This window comes from Phragmites australis, chromosome 7 (genome assembly GCF_958298935.1).
Source record: "Phragmites australis chromosome 7, lpPhrAust1.1, whole genome shotgun sequence".
Taxonomy (NCBI): domain Eukaryota; kingdom Viridiplantae; phylum Streptophyta; class Magnoliopsida; order Poales; family Poaceae; genus Phragmites; species Phragmites australis.
In genome coordinates, this window is record NC_084927.1 from 3,349,822 (window position 1) to 3,367,260 (window position 17,439).

General features: G+C 46.4%; 1 protein-coding gene across 2 annotated transcripts; it reads left to right on the plus strand.

Moving 5' to 3' along the window:
- Positions 1 to 14,882: 14,882 nt before the first annotated feature.
- Positions 14,883 to 17,189, plus strand: LOC133923886 (coleoptile phototropism protein 1-like). Of its 2 annotated transcripts, none has more exons than XM_062369173.1 (2): positions 14,883 to 15,178; positions 15,270 to 17,189. In XM_062369173.1, exons 1-2 carry the CDS (start codon positions 14,943 to 14,945, stop codon positions 17,071 to 17,073), a joined length of 2,040 nt encoding a protein of 679 aa, XP_062225157.1. In that variant the 5' UTR covers positions 14,883 to 14,942; the 3' UTR covers positions 17,074 to 17,189. The 2 variants fall into 2 exon arrangements, with proteins under 2 accessions (XP_062225157.1, XP_062225156.1); XM_062369172.1 differs by having other exon boundaries at positions 14,886 to 15,178; positions 15,267 to 17,188.
- The last annotated feature ends 250 nt before the right edge of the window (positions 17,190 to 17,439 follow it).

Below are 17,439 nucleotides of genomic sequence, written 5' to 3' on the forward strand. Positions count from 1 at the left end.
CGACAAGGTCATCAGCGAAGGCTCTGGCGTTGCCTTCGACCACAAAGGGTACCAAAACACTCTAGGAGATTAGTGGAGTGCTATAGGGTGGTTTGGATGACATGCACTGAGCTGAAAGAGAGCTCTTCTTTCTCTTTCGGCTTGGGTCTTGCTTCGATGAGGAAAAGCTTAGAGACGAGCTCAGGGATTACGTAGGGGCTCATGGGTGATCTCCTCCTTCGATCCCCTGCTTCCGTGGAGCAAGAAAGAGAAAGGGAGAGAGAGAGAGGAAGAGAGAGAGAGAGAGAGAGAGAGAGAGAGAGAGAGAGAGAGAGAGAGAGAAAGAGAGGAGGAGGGAGAGGAGTTCCCCCACCTTGGCATAGGGAAGCTTTCTAGCAGATCAACCCAGTCCGGGGAAGCTCCGATTCATAGATCGGGCCCCGGGATGGTGATTGGTCTCGAGGTGGAAGAAGGCGCAGGGAAGCTCCTCCGGTGACAAGATGGCGGGGAGAAGCTGGGGAAGTCTTCGGGAATGGTGGAAAAAGGATAGGGGAAGTCTCACCTCGGCGTAGGGAAGCTTTCTAGCGGATCAACCCACTCCGGGGTAGCTCCGATTCGTAGATCGGGCCCCGGGGTGGTGATTGGTCTCGAGGTGGAAGAAGACGCTGGGAAGATCTTCCAGTGACAACATGGTGGGGAGAAGCTCAGGGAAGTCTTTAGGAAGCTCAAGGAAGTCACCTCCGATGATCTTCGACCATCATGGTGGTCGAGGTGGAGCTCTTCTCTCTCTTTCAGCTTGGGTCTTGCTCCGACGAGGAAAAGCTTAGGGATGAGCTCGGGGATGACGTAGGGGGCTTGTGGGTGATCTCCTTCGATCCCTTGCTTCTGTGGAGCTCGAGGTCGGGGATCTCCTCTCCCTCCTCTCTCTCTCTCTCTCTCTCTCTCTCTCTCTCTCTCTCCCCCCCCCCCCCTTTGTCCCTTTCTCTTTCTTGCTCTTGGGTGCGTGGGGAAAAGGATAAGAGTGAGAGAGAGAATGGATCAAGGGGTTTTAAGTGACTGCTCTGGCTTCTGGCAGTCAGACCGTGAGCTTGGTTGGTCAGACTGCCCCAGGACAGAGGCCAAAGTGGTTCTGCATGCCTCTGGCGGTCAGACCAGCAGGTGAGCAGTTGGACTGCCAAGGGGATCTTTTCGCGGTTTCTTTCTATCCTTTACCTCATCCTTCCTAAAAGGATTTTGGAGCTTCTTAATCATCGCTAAACCATTTCCATCCATGATATATATAGTGGACACACGTATAAATGAAAGACATACATTTTTGAAATGTTTTTAAATACTTAAAACATGATTTTAAGGCGACATGATGCTTATGCATGCTTAAGAACTAGATTATAATTTTTGTGACATGACACAAGGTATATTCGACCACCAGACAAAGTACACCAAGGATTTGCTGAAGAAGTTTGACATGAGCGATGCAAAGCCCTTAGTGACACTGATGGCTACCTCGACCGTGCTTGATCCAGATGAAGATGGAGAGGAGGTAGACCAGCGAAAGTACAGGAGCATGACTGGCTCCCTCCTGTACCTAACGATGACAAGACCTGACATTCACTGCGCCACTTTCCTTTATGCTCGCTTCCAAGAATCACCAAGGACATCCCACCACCAAATGGTGAAGCGCATATTGAGGTATCTCAAACATACCCTTGAGTATGGTCTTTGGCTCTTTGCATCCTCTTCGCTTTCTCTTCGAGGTTTTTTGGATGCGGCTTTTGCTGGTTGTAGAATTGATAGGAAGAATACCTCGGGTACTTATCATTTTTTGTGTACCTCTCTTGTGTGTTGGTCTTCTCACAAATAGTCTATTGTTGCACAGTCAACTGCCGAAGCTGAATATGTAGCTGCCGCTAGCTGTTGTTCTCAGATCTTGTGGATGGTTGCTACCTTAAGGGATTATGGGTTGGATTTCAGGAGTGTGCCACTTTTGTGTGACAACACTAGTGCCATTAGCTTAGCCAATAACCCAGTCCAGCACTCCAGAACTAAACACATAGATGTGAGATTTCACTCCTTACGAGATCACAATAAGAAGGGAGATGTTGACTTGAAATACATATATACCCAACATGAGCTTGCCGACATCTTCATAAAACCCCTAGATGCAACAAGATTTGCCTTTTTGAGGGGAGAGCTTGGGTGTGCCATCCCTATGGCATTGTGTGAGTGGTGTTATTTTTGCACATACTCTATCTTACTTTTGTTGCATTTGTATTGCATAGCATTGTGTAAGATAACCATAGTAGTTGAGTTTTGACTTGTATATCTTTAACATTTTTTGTTGCTAGTCTTGAATTTGGACTATGTTGAGTAGTTGTGCGAAGCAACCTTTTAATCTTAGGCTCATCTTGATACTTCGACATGAAACATTTCAAGCAAGCTAGCTTTCCTAAAGATGAAATTTGGCGATTTTATGAATCATGTAGACCATGAAATGCTACATTTTTTATCACCATATTCATAATTGCATTGGCTTGGTCAATACTAGTGTTAAGACTAGTTTGATCAATATTTTGCTCTAAGCTTCTAGATTCAAGAAAATGGATTGGGGAACATTGCACTATGTTCTCTATCTTTGTCAATATTTAGCTCATGATAGAATCTTAGGGGAACATGTGTTCCTTGTGTACTTTGTGTAGAATCTTAGGGCAAAGACACTACTTGACTTGATCTTGTGAAAACTTGATACTTTGTGCAATTTAAATATTCTTGAACAATCAAGTTCCATGTGCCAAAATATGATCCAATACGGTTGTCTTGATGCCTCGAGGTGTTTGTCGTACCCAGTCACACAACACTTCGTATGGATAAGAGGCAACTTGAGGATTAAATGAAATACAAAGAAACGTGTCTAGATGCTCAATTTTTTAATCACTTGATCTAACCAAGTCTTGGTTTATATGAGAGTGTTTGCAAAGCCTACTATCATGAATGCTTGTGCCTAGTTCGAGATTGAAGTTTGCTAGTTCTTAATACTTACATTGCCTCGACACGAGTGGATGCTTATGAGGTGGTTACTTTTAACATGATTTGGCTATGTGAACTTAAATGCACCAACAATTCTTCAGGTTTAGTTTGTATAGCTTCATGCTCTCGTGTCACTGTCTCTTTTTTAGCCTTTATGCGGTTGTGAGCCCTATATTCTACTCTCGATAGCCCTTTGATGTTTCTAGCATTTGCAAATGCTTTTGTGGTATACTTATGAATACTCATTAGGATTGCATGTTCATGCATTGTATTGTGATTTATCCTTGATATTTGCATTGCTAAAGGGGAAGAAAATATAAAAATATGCACTAAGCCACAAAGATGAAATCTTGCATAATGAAATTGTGCATTCATCAAGGGGGAGCATTTGAGCTTCTATTGTATTTTTGGCAAGCCTTTGTTTTTGTTCAGGCTTTTTGCATTCTCTCTTATGCCAAGTGACCCTTTTTGCTCTTTCTTCAGTTTTTGGTCACTTGGATAAGCTTCTCTTGGTGAAATTTCTTCAAACCAAAATCTTTGTGCTTTGAGAGTTATCAATACACTTATCAAGGGAGAGATTGAGAAACCAAGTTGAAATATGCTTTGGTTTACATGTGATGAGTCATTGACAAATGTTGAATTGAGTTAAGCTTGGTTTGCATGAAGGTTAAACAAACTCTTTCCAGTTCAAAACCGGAACTTCTGGTGTCTTGGTGAACTCGGAACTTTTAGTCCAAAACAGGAAGTTCTAGTGTCATGGGAAAACCAAGACAGAGAGCCCTCTTCCGTAGTTGAATCTGGAACATCCGGTTTCATGGGAAAACCAAGACAGAGAGCCCTCTTCCGTAGTTGAATCTGGAACATCCGGTTTCATGGGAAAACCAAGACAGAGAGCTCTCTTCTGGAGGTGAACCCGGAACTTCTAGTCCAAAATTGGAACTTTTGGTGTCATGGGAAAACCAAGATAGAGAGCTCTCTTCCGGAGTTGAATCCAGAACTTCCAGTGTCTGGAACTTCCGGTTCAAAACCGGAACTTCCGAGGTTCTCGCTTTTTCTGGGTTGGGATTTGAAATAAGGATTTTGGTTTTGGATTAACTGAAGATGGAATTGGAGAAATGTTTGTCTTATGGTGTGCAGGTGATGGATGCAACTTGGCGGTTGACGATGGGATGATCAGGGCTAAGTAGGGTGCTTGATGCCAGACGATTAAGGAGGTCGGGCAGAATCAAGGATGATCCTAGATGTACACGTGGAGGTCATAGAAAGCATGGGAAGATGGATGAAGACGACGTGTTAACAAAGTCAAGCGAAAGAGATGCCGGTGCAAGTGACAGGCGGCTCGAGGGATCGGGAGCTGAAGAGATTTGCCGGTGGTAAAGATCACAAGACGGAGTCCATATGGCATTATCGTGAAGCTTGCGTCGATGCGAAGCTAAGTCATGAAGGCGCCATAGCCGTTCGATGGACGAAGAGAAAAATAGAAGAAAATACCCTCGGTTATAGGTATGAGTGTATTGAAGCGTGGTACGTAGGAGGGGCACTTTGGGAACAAGAAAACTTAGTATCCAAGGAAGCTCCCAAGACCTATGAATATAGGGGAGGGGCTGTGCTAGCCCATTGAGCTAGCCATTTGAGTTGTGTGTGGTTGAGTTTTGGGAGAGGAAGAGAGTAGAGCTTAGCCTTTGTAATATGTGAGAGCTTTTTTAGAGCTAAAACACTTTGTAATCTACCAAAAGAGGGTGTTCCTCTTCGAGTAATGAGATTGGTGATTTCCCCTATACTTGTGTTTATCTCCTTCTAGTCTTCTTCTATTGGCTCCCTTGCTTTGTTTGCAAGTTTTTCATTTTTCGTTGCGATTTTTATTTTTGCTTAAGGGCTAAAATTTTTCAGCTTGTTGGAGTTATTTTTCAGCTTGTTTGAGAATTTCTTCATCAGGTGCCAAGTTACATTGATTTGAGTGATCTTCTTCATCTTGTTTCTTTTCCGTGCACTATGACACTTGATATGGCCTTTAATAGAACATAGAGTCATTATCCATAAAAGTGTAGCGATGTTTCTCTCGAAGAGTTTGAGTGATTTCGTGTCTCTCGGCTTTAGCTTCTACTCTTGATTTTGGAGGCGCATTAGTAGATCAAAATAGGAGAAGGCCATCCAAGATTTTGGTGAGATACCTATTCACCCCCTCTAGTCGCCATTCTGCGTCCTACAATAGTACTCCGTATTTTGTATATGTGCAATACGTCGAAGACATGTTATTACAATATATGTAAAGTATCCATATTGGTGAGATAAGTAAATAATTGTAGGAGGATAAAATTACCCCCCTTAATAGCTCAACATCCCACAAGTCACAAGAACATCTGCGTCCACAAATTGTCTCTTTTATAAACGTATTCTACCAATAGACCTCTTCGAAAATAATTTTTTAAAATGGATCTTTTGCATAGCAACGTGACATTTGGCATCATGCTATCGATCTTTTATTTTGGACTTGTAAGATCACACATGGTAGCTACTATAGCACCAAGATTGATGGCGCCATGAAATGAACCTACGGCGCCACTATCTATAGCGCTATGAAAAAGATCCATTTTTGAACATCTTTCCCCGGAGGGTCTATTTATAAAAATTATTTTTGAAAAGGGCTAAAAAATAAAAATTCCACTTCAGTTCGTATCTGTATTTGAGCATATGTATTCGAGTATTTTTGTGTTCTTAAAAATGTAACTTGTGCCAAAATAACAGATGCGAAGAAACAGCAAAAAGGCCTTGGATGCAATGGAAATGAACATAGCAAGGACATTGCTTCAACCGTCGCCACCCATATGCAGCAGCCACATCTCACCAGTCACCGCCGCCTCCTGCTCGTCTCCTCTCCCTGGCGGGTCTCTCCAGCTCTCCGGAGGGTCCTCCACCAGCCGGTCCTTAGTCTGATGCCGCCATCACAGCGCTGCTCCTCTCTCACTGGTCCAGTGGATGGAGTTGAGATCCGTCTGGGGACCAGGCTCCTCTGACTTCAACGTAATTGTGACTTTGTCACTGACATGTGAAACCATGAAGTCAGGGGATCCGTCTGGTCGTGGATGGATTGGCTTCGTTTTCTTGTTGGTACGTAATCCTTGCTTGCTTGGATGGATTCTCGAGTTGGTTTGTTCTCAATCGAACCAAATGCATCTTCTCTCTGTCCATTCCATTCAGTTAGTTGTGGATTTTTTGGGCTGCGGTGATGCCCTACTAATCCAGTCCAATCCACCTGTTCCTGCTTCGATTAGGTTCTTCTTCTTCGTCAGCGTTGTGCAAGATGCCAAGATCAACGCCGGTTGCCACCAATGTACTTCTTGGTATCCAAATAAGGCGCGGAAACAGTTTATTTTCCAACATTTTTGGGGGTTCAACTGATCCCTCATGCCCCAGGACAACTCCGCTCCTGGTTGTTTATTCATTGGCAGAAGGTATTCTCTCGGTGCAATTGTTGGGCACACCGTACTCACTCCGTAAGTGGCCAGAATTGTAAGAAATTCCCGGCCTGATTTTGCCCTTTTTGTCGTGGAAAATTGTCTATCAGCCCGAAAAGAATGACATAGTCGGAAACTATGACGCAGTGGCATACCATAGCATGCAGTGTGTAGTGAGCACTAGAGTACAAATACACAATTCAGGTTTGCACATATAGCATATATCTCAGGTTCCTGGTCATTTTCTATTTCAACTGCTTCAGGATGTGAGACATGCACAATGACTAATAATCCTAATGTAGAATAAGCTATTTTACTTCAGAATCCATTGATTAACTTCATAATTATGAAAGTGCTCCTGAGTATGTGGTTACGGCTATAAAAACACTCCACTGCTATTTTCTACTACAGACTCATTTAAACATTGCTCCTGGGTGGTAATTGAGGCCAATCTTTATTTGGAATAAATAATGATTGCCACAGTCTAATTATGTAACGTGGTCATTGCTTGCTCACTAGAAGAGTCTAGCAAGAGCAGCTAGTTGAAAAGGAAAAGGACACCAGGGGCTATTCGGCTTCACTTGTATGTTCTCCTCCAACAAGTCAAAGCTATTGCTCGCTTATCTTTAAGGGCTTCACATTACCGCTCAGTTGTGACCTTTCCTTCTTCCTAGCTAGTATGTTCTCCTCCCAAAGATATGTTCTCACCTGTTCTCCTCCCAAAGATAGTATGTTCTCCTCCCTCTCTCTGCCGCCAGGGACTGCCGGTCAGCTCCACCCCCTTCCTCCCGCCGCCTTCCTCTTTCCCTCTCAGCGCCGCGCCCGACAGCCGCATCAATTAGGCTCCCGAAATATGGAAGGAGCACCGCGCGTCCGCGTATATGGGAAGAATGACCGAGAAGAAGGAAATGGGAATCAAATCCACCTCTGCATTGTTTCCCCTCAAGAATCGTAGCGCGAGCGCCGCCCGAAAGCAGCACCGCCGAGCTTCCGCTGCCGCCGAGCCCGCTCGCCGTCGCCAACCCGCTCCACCGTTCTCTGACGCCAACGCGCCCCCAAAACGCGTTCGTAATCGCCTTCTTGTCCTGTTCTTCCGCTCTCCATCGCAAACCAGCCACCGGAGATCAACTCCGGCGACCTCCCGAGCCATCGCCGCCGTTTCTGCTTGTTGCCGTCGCCGCAAATTCGCCAGTTCACAGGTGAGCCCTCCCTGGACCGTCCGATCCGGCGTGGACGGCCGAGATTAGATCCGCACGTACCGATTCGTTTCTAAAGTCCCCCCAGTCAGCGTCCACTTCCGCCAGCCACGTGCGCAGATGTATCCGACGTGGTAGCCTCGTCAGCAAAACCGAGCCCAGATATCTGCCACGTCAGCTTTCCTTTCCCGTTTTCTTTTAATTCCCTCTGCTGACATCAGCTGACGTCACAATAGCCTTTTTCCATATACAAATAATTAGGGTAATTTGATAAATCTGAAAATAGGGTTTTAATAATAAGAAAATTTTGGTAAAATCTTTAAAAGTTCTGTAATTATTTATAAATGTTTTCCAGTAATAACATAAATGTTATAATTAGACTAAATGTTTTAGAAATACGTAATAATGTTTAAATATGTTTTCTTTTATGTTTCAAATTCTAGAAAATTGATCAATAATTAGGATAAAATAATAAATGGGTTTTTATTAAGTAAAATAAATTGGATAATCTGTTTTAATTCTCTTTTAGAGTTTCTTTAATTCCTAAAATCCTTTTTAGTTCCTGAAAAATCCAGAAAAATCACAGAAAATTCTAGAAGCCTCCAGAAAATTCCATGAAAATTTCTACAGTCTAATTTCACCCTTCCAAAGCCACATCTCCACTGTTTCAACTCTGATCTAATCATTTTCTTTGCCAATAATTCACCAAAAATAATAATGAGTTATTTTGTGTGTTTTTGGCTATTTCTTGGTTCTGGGTGTTTATTGTCTTTTTTTTATTTTGTGATTAAACACTGATGTCCAAAGCTGGAATTTGCAGGTGTTTAGGACCAGGAGTTCGAGGATCCCGATGAGCATTAGGGTGGAAGCAAGTTGTCTTTTAATGCATTCTGATCCTAAGTTTCTAAATGACTTTTTTTTTTATAAAGTTGCATGCTTATAGTTGTCAGTCAGAAACCGAAGTAGGACTATACATTAGTTTTCTTACATCTACTTTGTCGCCTTGGTTTTTGTGGTATCAAGGATAGTATTGCTTAGCCATGCTTGGGAGTTGGATCACACTAGTATGATAATTTTGATAATGGTTCTATGCAACATGAGATAAAATTGGTGATAATATTTTCCATTTTTGAGGAGAACGATCAAACTGTACCTCCACATGGTTGCAATAACAGTTTGAGCTTGTGACCGCATATAGGTGATGGTGTATGAATCGATGTCCTTGCCCTGCTTGGTATTCGCCATGGACGTGGAGCGAGGGATTGGAAGGATACTCGAGGAATTCCCGCACCCTCTGGTAGAAGCGCATCACCCGTAGGGCATCAAGGTGGTGCTCCGAGTTGTCGAGCACCTCGAGCGCCTCGAAACCTAGCTGCTGGTCGAGGTCTTCGCTGTAAAATCCCCACCGAAAGGCCCAATCCAGGTCACACCCACAGCGGTGCGGGGGAAGGAAATTGGGGGTGGAAGCAGCGAGCGACGTACCCAACAATGGTGGCGAGGAAGAGGGAGAGGACGGTGGGGAGGAGGTCGGGCTGGGGCTGGCGATGTATTCGGTGCGGAGGTTGGTGTTGGGCGCGATGCCGTAGCTGTGCAGCGCCTCCACGATCTACGCCGGCTTCATCTCCCAGAACGGGAAGTTGCACACGCCATCTTCTCCGCTTGCCTCCGCCTCCCGTCAAATCGATCGATCCCTGCCGCGCAGATCAATCCCGCAGATGGACCTCCACTCCACGCCAATCCGATACGGAGGGGGCGTGGCACGGAGGTAGGCATGGAGGCAGAGGAGCACAAGGGAGCAGGGGGTTGGGACGAATACGAGTGTCAGGGGAGGCGGCGGCGGTGGGGCGTAGGAGGCGGTGAGGGTTCCGGACGTGTTGGCACGGGTTGCGATGGGAGCAGGCTCTCCTCCTTGGGACCACACGACAGCGGAGAAGACAAGGCGGCGGATGAGGATGGGGCGGGTGGCGATGAGGATGGGGATGGGGCAGCGATTTCGGGAGCGGGGCTAGGAGGATTGGGCGCGAGCGGAGAAGCTGGGGGCAAGGAGAGGGGAGAGAAGGGTGGGGTGGTTGTGCGGGCGTACGGACCGCGGGCACGGGAGTCCGATCGGGAACGAACAGCGATCGGAGACGGACGATGGCTAAGGAATCAATAGAGGGTGAACAAGTCTTGCTGTTTTTTTAAGTAGGAGAGATCTCTAGTTAGACAGAGAACAAAATAATCCACTGGTTCAAGCTTTAGCTTCACTGATCATGATTCTAAGCTCTTCTTTACAAATGACTATGAGCAATTATTAGCAGTCATAATGGATAATACCAAAATCAGTAAAATATGCTAATGTTTATCAAATAATTGCATTGAGTAAGAGCCTAAGAGATGTTTCAAGACTTGAAACCTTTCCAATGATAGCTGCTTTTGTGAAGTCCAATTCAAGTGGGCTAATCTCCCAATCAGCCTTGTTTGTTAGAGGAGGCGGGGTTGTCTTCGGTTCAAACTGGCTTCAAATTTTTCCCCTGCAGGAAAAAGAAAATCAGAGAAAACCGAAGTATCAGAGAAATATGGATCCAAACATTGGGAGAATGGAGAGGTACATAGGATTAGAGCGATATGAAGCAGCACTGCTGCTCCAGGTTCACGATGTGGTTGCGACCTTCGTCGTTGGCCTTGCAGTCCTCGGTCGATGGGCACGCGTCCTCGAAGAAGAGCTCATCGCCGTCTTGATGCAACCTCGCTGCTACTCAACAAAGAGTCGTGGCTCAGACTCGGCCTCGCGAGCCTGGCCAACAGCGCAGGCTCGCTGCTGGCGGGCTCGACGGACCGACGCAGCCTCGCTGCCGCACCGGTGTTGGCGGAGTGGATCGAGGCTGCTGGTGTGGATCGACTCCGTGGCGGTGTTAGCCGAGCGGATCGACTCCGTGGCGGTGTCGGCTGCTCGAATGGAATCGGGGAGGAAGAGATAGCAGAGGGGGGTCGACGAGAACGATGGGGCGCCTCCCCTCGATCTCCACCGCAGCGGAGGCCGCCTTCCTCCACCTGACAGTGGCGCCGACCACCGCCTGCGCCTCCTTCAGCAGTGCGAGCCATACTGGCCCTCGCAGCCACGCGCATAGGCCCTCGCAGCCCACCACCACTTGTGGGTGGGGGCGGGGGGCAGAAACCCTCTCCTGCCCTCGCAGGTGAAGGAGCCCGCGACGATGCAACCCTCTCCAGCGTCGCTACCGCCCGTCGCCGCCGCCACTCTCTCGCGCGTGCGGATTAGACAGGGTGAAGCGGACGAAATGGTTAGGGTTAGACCATACTATATTTTCTTTATTTCGTTTTCTTTCTTTTTTTCCATTCTTATTTATTTTATTTTCTATCATCTTCGATAGCTTCTCTTCGAAGTAATTCGTGAAAAAAAAGAGAATCTCGTCCTGAAGAGAAATAACTTAGAAATCTTTTTGTGACGGAACCATAAAGGGAAACTGTTGGAGCGTTGAAGGAAACGAAAATCCCTTCGTGAAGGGATTCTGGACCCTAAAGGAAATCGGTTGGGGATGGTCTTAGGGTTAGATATCGCCACCGTGTGGTTTTTGTTCTGGGCGCGAGCAGCGGCAGCCGTCTGATCGGAATCGAACGGTTCACATGTGTTGCGCTCCACCACGGGCCTGCACGCGTTTGTGGGCTCTCACGGTGTTAATTGGGCTAGCAAGAAGAGTTGTGCATTAGTTACAGATATCTTTATAACCCATCATTAATATATTTGTCGTTATTGTCTGTCACTAATGATCGAGTTATTAGTGATAGCTTGTTAATAACCTGTCATTGTTATCATAAGTGACGGGTCTGAAACGTGTCAAATATGAGGTTATTATTAGTGACGCGTCCTCATAGGAACTACTACTAATAAAATATTAGTAATATGTAATGAGCAGCTGTCATTAATATCATATCATCTTTGTTAGTTTCTTTCGTAGTAGTCGGTCACGAATTGTTTTGCACCTAGCATCATAGAAAGTCGGATGGAGCCAAACATGTCATTTTCGGTGATGATGTCCTATTGCCTTTCATAGTACTATACTAGGTCCTTTTAGTTTCTTTGAATGCCTTTTTTTTTATTGAGCGTCCATATTGCATATAACAAAACATATATGTCAAATAACAACTTTAGTAAAAATTCCATAGAAACTTCTTATGAAAGTAATGTAGCAACTTCTACGAAACATAGTGCAACAACTTCTACAAAAAGTTAGATACTAACTTCTACAAAATATAGTGTAGCAACTTAAGTGAAAATAAGTAACTTCGGTGAAAGTTAGGTAGCTATTTACTACTTTGAGGTATCAAATTTAGCTAATGTTAGTAATAATCGAATATTTTGTGTGGATATTAGATAGCAATTCACAATATATAGACATAGGATAGTCTTATTCAAACAACTTGTTGTGTGTAGACTTATGTTTGGTAGTAATTTATATGGAGACTATGTGATAACTTTAATAAACATTTGATAACCTCTTTAGATGAGGCAACAACTTCAGGGAACATTTATAGAAATTTATGTGCAGACTATGTGGCAACTTCTTATGAGCTAGCATCTTTAGTAAACACCTTGTGACAACTTATTGTGGAGATTATATATCAACTTTAATAACATAAGTATCTAGTAAAGAACACAAATGTACAAACGAAATAGAAAACAAATAACATATGAGAGAGTTATGATTATCCAAAGTGATTGAACAGACTAGTACAGCCCAGATAATCACCCTTATTCTTTCGCCCGAAGCCGTTTCTCGTATCCCCTTAAGCCTCAGGTGAGTAAAAACAAAAAAAGCACCCAGCACGGTCCACGCACGTGGAGCCCGAATTGCCAGCCCATTTGGGCCATGGGCCATGCCGAAGAGCCCCCTACTGCATATTCCACTGCCGCTGCTGGGGGGCTTAAGGCGCTGTTTGGTTTTTAGCCCTAACAGATCAAACTAAAATTTGGCTAGAGGTTAAATCAGCGCAGTATCAAATTTTAGTCGTTAAAATAACGTTTAGTTTAAGTTTAAACTAAAATTTTGCCGACCAAAAATTTTGACGGACGATTTGGCTGTCCGAGATTTGCTAAAAACGTTATAGAAAAACTTTGATTGGCTAAATTTTTTGATATGACTAATTAAATTTTAGCCTCAAATTAAATTGAGACTAAATTTTCGGGACACAATCAAATTTTGGCTTGCCCGGCTTTAGCCCCTAATCGAATAGCCCCCAAGTCCGCTGCCGTCGGCGCCCGATGGCAGCAGCAGCGGTGTTCCTCGGGGAGCTCCGGCTCCGAGGCAAGCCGCCGGATTCTCCCTCGCCAGGCAGCTCGTCGGTATGCATTCTATTTTCTACCTGCTTGCCTAAACTAAAGGAAGATCTCGGCGTCATTTCCTCTAGATTTACGCTGATTTTTCAGATGCTTATTGCTCTATTTCGGCTCACGAGGGATCATGTTGTACTATGCGCCTCTGCAGGATGCTTATTGCTCGTCGCAAATTCGGTTAACAGGTGCGCTGCGAAATTTTGTTAGCTAAGCATAAGCTTACTCTGAATATTTGATGTGAGCTTTGTGCCAAGTTTACTTTGATGGCTCTTTGGAACCTCAAGAATAGGTGAAACACAGGATATGAATGTATCTGTAAAATAAAGGATTAGAAAATAGAGGAATTCTGTAAGAACCGGTGTTTGGAACGCAGGAATGAGAGAGCACAGTAATGTGGAGAGTAAATAGTAATCTCTTTTGTTTAGACTAAAGCTATGCACTAATATTATCATTTATATGCCACTGACAAGTGAGGCCATTAAATTGATGGTCCCACGGCTGCCTCGGTCTTCAGTGTTGATGGAAAACATGAGGTTAGAGTGGATGTTTTGTTTCCTTTGGAAATCTTATGTTTTTAGGGAAATGCTACAGGAAATCAAAGGAAACGAATGGGGCGTTTCCTGCGTTCCAAAGGCATGTACAGTGAAAATTCATATAGGAACGAGATTCCTATGCTTTTCCTTTGAAAATCCTTTGATCCAGAAAGGCCCTGAATGAGCTCTTTGCTCTCCATGCCAACTCTCATATTTGAGCTGCGTGACCTGAAAACTAGTGCTAGTCTTTTTTTTTTTTTTTAAATACACGTGTGAAGTGTATATAGATCTGTTGCCAGAGTCCCAATTTTAAGAATTTTTAGAGTTAGATATTCTTAGTTTTAGAAATTTGTAGAGCTAGAGTTGTACGAACACCGAAGATGTTTGTGTAAGTTATTTTTATTTTTATTTTAATCTAAAATGGAGATTTAAACTACTTTTCTGTGCAGGCACAACAGGAAAACGCAAGGCTTCTCGGGGAGTTCGTCAATATCGTGTGGCTTCTATAACTGCCACTTTTAGTCGCTTCTACTGTGGCGAGGACGTACTGGTTTAAGGAGGGTGCGGAGAGATTCTCCAAGTCACAACAGCAGCCGTCGGTGTGGAGTTCGGTAGTGCGAATACTCTCATGGGTACCACGGTGAAAGAAGTGTGAGCATTGCCATGTTATTACTATGTTTCTTGAAGACACTTATTTTGATATCTAGATGGCTTCGAATGAAGAGATTTTCAATTATCAAGTTATAGATCATCAAGATCTATAACTTTAATATAAAGATTGTTTCTATCCAGCTTTACATGAATAAGCTACACATTTTCAAAAATCTCAGTACAAACTTAGAATAGATGATGAAAATGTACTTTTAATGGTTCTAGTTTGGAACCGACATAAATAGTGACGGTTTAAGTTTGGAGCAGATGATATGTTTGTATTATCGTTACTATTTGTTCTAGTTTGTAACAGGTACTGATAATTTGGTTCTCTGTGTCAGATCCAAGCTGGAAATCGACAATAATACTAGTTTCAGCATCATTTATCTGTGTTGGTTCTTAGCGCTAGAATCATCTATGACGGGTCGGGCTAACTAACCGACACGATACGGTTTAGGAAGCAACACATATAATCATCGCCGATTCCACAATTTGTTATAGCGCTAGCCAGTTGATCCAGTCTCTATGACACGTGAACACTTGTTGCCAATTCAAACGTCTTCCCTTTCAATGAGTTAATTGGTGTCCCTTTACATGACGATGATCACCGGGTCACTCAATTATAGAGGAGAGGACTGGTTCAGATGCAGTCACGCTCGTTGATCGCCTGCCAAGGAATCATCTCCTTGAAGACTTGCCATGGCTATCTTGATTAAAGAGTTTATGTAGATGTTTCATAACTAGATCGGCCTTGCTGAATCAGAATCTTACAATGCAAGGAAGTGACTGCAGCGCAGTCCATCACAGACATATCTCCATACATATATCATCGATCGATCGGATAAAAGAAATCGCTGAGAGCAGAACGAAGATGTGGGAACCTACAGAGAGGGAGAACCATGTCGCAGAGCGCGGGCTCGTCCCCGTCAACGGCGGTGACGAGGTGCAGGTGCAGCACGAGCACGGCGAGGCTAAGATGGACGGCTTCGTGCGCAGAGACCAGTCATGGTACGCATATACGATTCATGTGTGCGTATAATAAAGCAAATGGAATTGTGTTTTTCATGTCGATCTTCTTCTTGTTTCGCGCTTGAAGTAGGTACGCTAGCAGTGATATCCCCAGTGATCTACTCGTCAAGGTAGGAGGCGTCAACTTCCACCTCCACAAGCACCCCATGGTCTCCCGGAGCGCCCGCCTGGCCCGACTCGTCGACGAGGCATCGGCCCTGCTCGGCCCCGACGCCGTATTCGTCACCGTGGTTGACCTGCCCGACCTGCCGGGCGGCCACGGCGCGTTTGAGCTGGTCGCCAAGTTCTGCTACGGCATCATGGTCGATATCATGGCCACCAACGTCGCCGTGCTGCGCTGCGCCGCCGAGTACCTGGAGATGACGGAGGACCTGGAGGAGGGCAACCTCGCCTTCCGCGCAGAGGCGTTCCTGGGTTACGTAGTGGCGTCTTCGTGGCTGGACTCCGTCGTCGTGCTCCGGTGCTGCGAAGGCCTCTCGCCGTGGGCCGAGGACCTGCAACTCGTGCGCCGCTGCAGCGAGTCCGTCGCTGCCAAGGCGTGCACCAACACGAGGGCCGTGCGCTGGGCCTACGCTGGCAGGATGTCGCCCAAGATGCCGAGGGCCGGCACGTCGAGTGACAGCCGCCAACAGCTCGTGCCGCCGGCTGACTGGTGGGTAGACGACATCTGCGTGCTAAGGATCGATCACTTCGTGCGCGTCGTCACCGCCATCCAGGCCAAAGGCATGCGCTGCGACCTCATCGGCGCCGCCATCACGCGCTATTCCTCCAAGTGGCTCTCTGCTGGCATCAACAAGGAGAGTTCCACATCGCATGACAGCGCGCCGTGGACGCAGGCCGGCGTGCTCCAAATGGTAATTGCCGGTGAGGGCGATCTGCAGACGGAGATGGCTAATGAGCAGAGGATGGTCGTGGAGAGCTTGATTAGCATCATCCCCCCGCAAAAAGATTGTGTCTCGTGCGGCTTCCTCCTCCGGCTGCTCCGCCTGGCCGTCATGCTCAAGGCGGCGCCGGCGCTGGTCACGGAGGTGGAGAAGCACGTGGGTATGCAGCTCGAGCAGGCAGCGCTGCCTGACCTCCTGGTGCCTTCATACCCCTACGGCCGCGCCGACGCCGCGTACGACGTCGACCTCGTGCAGCGGCTGGTGGAGCAGTTCGTGGTACAGGAGCAGTCGCCGACGGCGGCGCTGTGCAGCGAGGGCCGCGGGAAGGAGAAGCAAGAACAGCAGCAGAACGCGACAGCGCTGCGTGTGGCGCGCCTGCTCGACAGCTACCTCTCCGAGGTGTCCCGGGACCGGAACCTCGCCCTGAGCAAGTTTCAGGCCCTGGCCGAGTCGCTGCCGGAGTCGGCACGCGTCTGCCACGATGGGCTGTACCGCGCCATCGATTCGTACCTAAAGGCGCACCCGGCGGTGACAGAGCACGAGCGGAAGCGGCTGTGCCGGGCGCTGGACTGCGGCAAGCTGTCGCGGGAGGTGCGCATGCACGCGGCGCAGAACGAGAGGCTGCCGCTCCGCGTGGTGGTGCACGTGCTGCTGTCGGAGCAGGCCAAGATGACCAGCGCGCTGGCCAAGGTGGGCAAGAAGGAGGAGGACGTCAACGCGTTGAGGCAGCAGGTGGACAGCGTGAACGCCAAGTACAATGAGCTGCAGCGCGAGGTGGAGCTTCTGCAGAAGCAGGTGGAGCGCATGCCGCCGCCGTCCGCAGCGGGGAAGCAACAGAGCGTGTCGGGATGGACCAGCGGGTGGAAGAAGCTCGGAAGACTCGGCAGGATTCCGGGCGCCAGTGGCAACGAGGGGCAGTCGGTAGTGACCGCAGCGCCCGACAAGGAAGTGAGCCAGGGGCCTCGGCGGAGGAGGAACTCCGCCTCGTGAGCTGTTGTCCAGTGGCTCATTAGTTCCTGCAAACTTGGTTAATGTCTCTCCGCTCTATAATACAAGTTGTTTAAAAATAAGTCCAGTTAAACTTTATAAACTAGACAGTTACCATCAGGGTTTGGTTTATTGATTGGAGCTCGGTAAGACGGTAACTGAAAAATTACGGTTACTGCGGTAACCCGTCGAAAATTAAAAAAATTCGGATAAAATTCATTTGGCAAAATTTGAAATTTAGAGAAAAAATCACGATTTTAGTTACCGAGCAGTTTTTGCGATTTATCGAGCGGTTTTCTCGAATTTTTCGTATTATTGGTAACCGCTCGGTTTTCTAGGTAACCGTTTAGTTTTCTCGATTTATCGAGA

Coding starts and splice junctions, on each gene's coding strand:
- LOC133923886 (XM_062369172.1), top strand. CDS start 14,943: ATGCAAGGAAGTGACTGCAGCGCAGTCCATCACAGACATATCTCCATA. Junction 15,179..15,266: donor GTGCGCAGAGACCAGTCATG/GTACGCATATAC, acceptor TCGCGCTTGAAG/TAGGTACGCTAGCAGTGATA.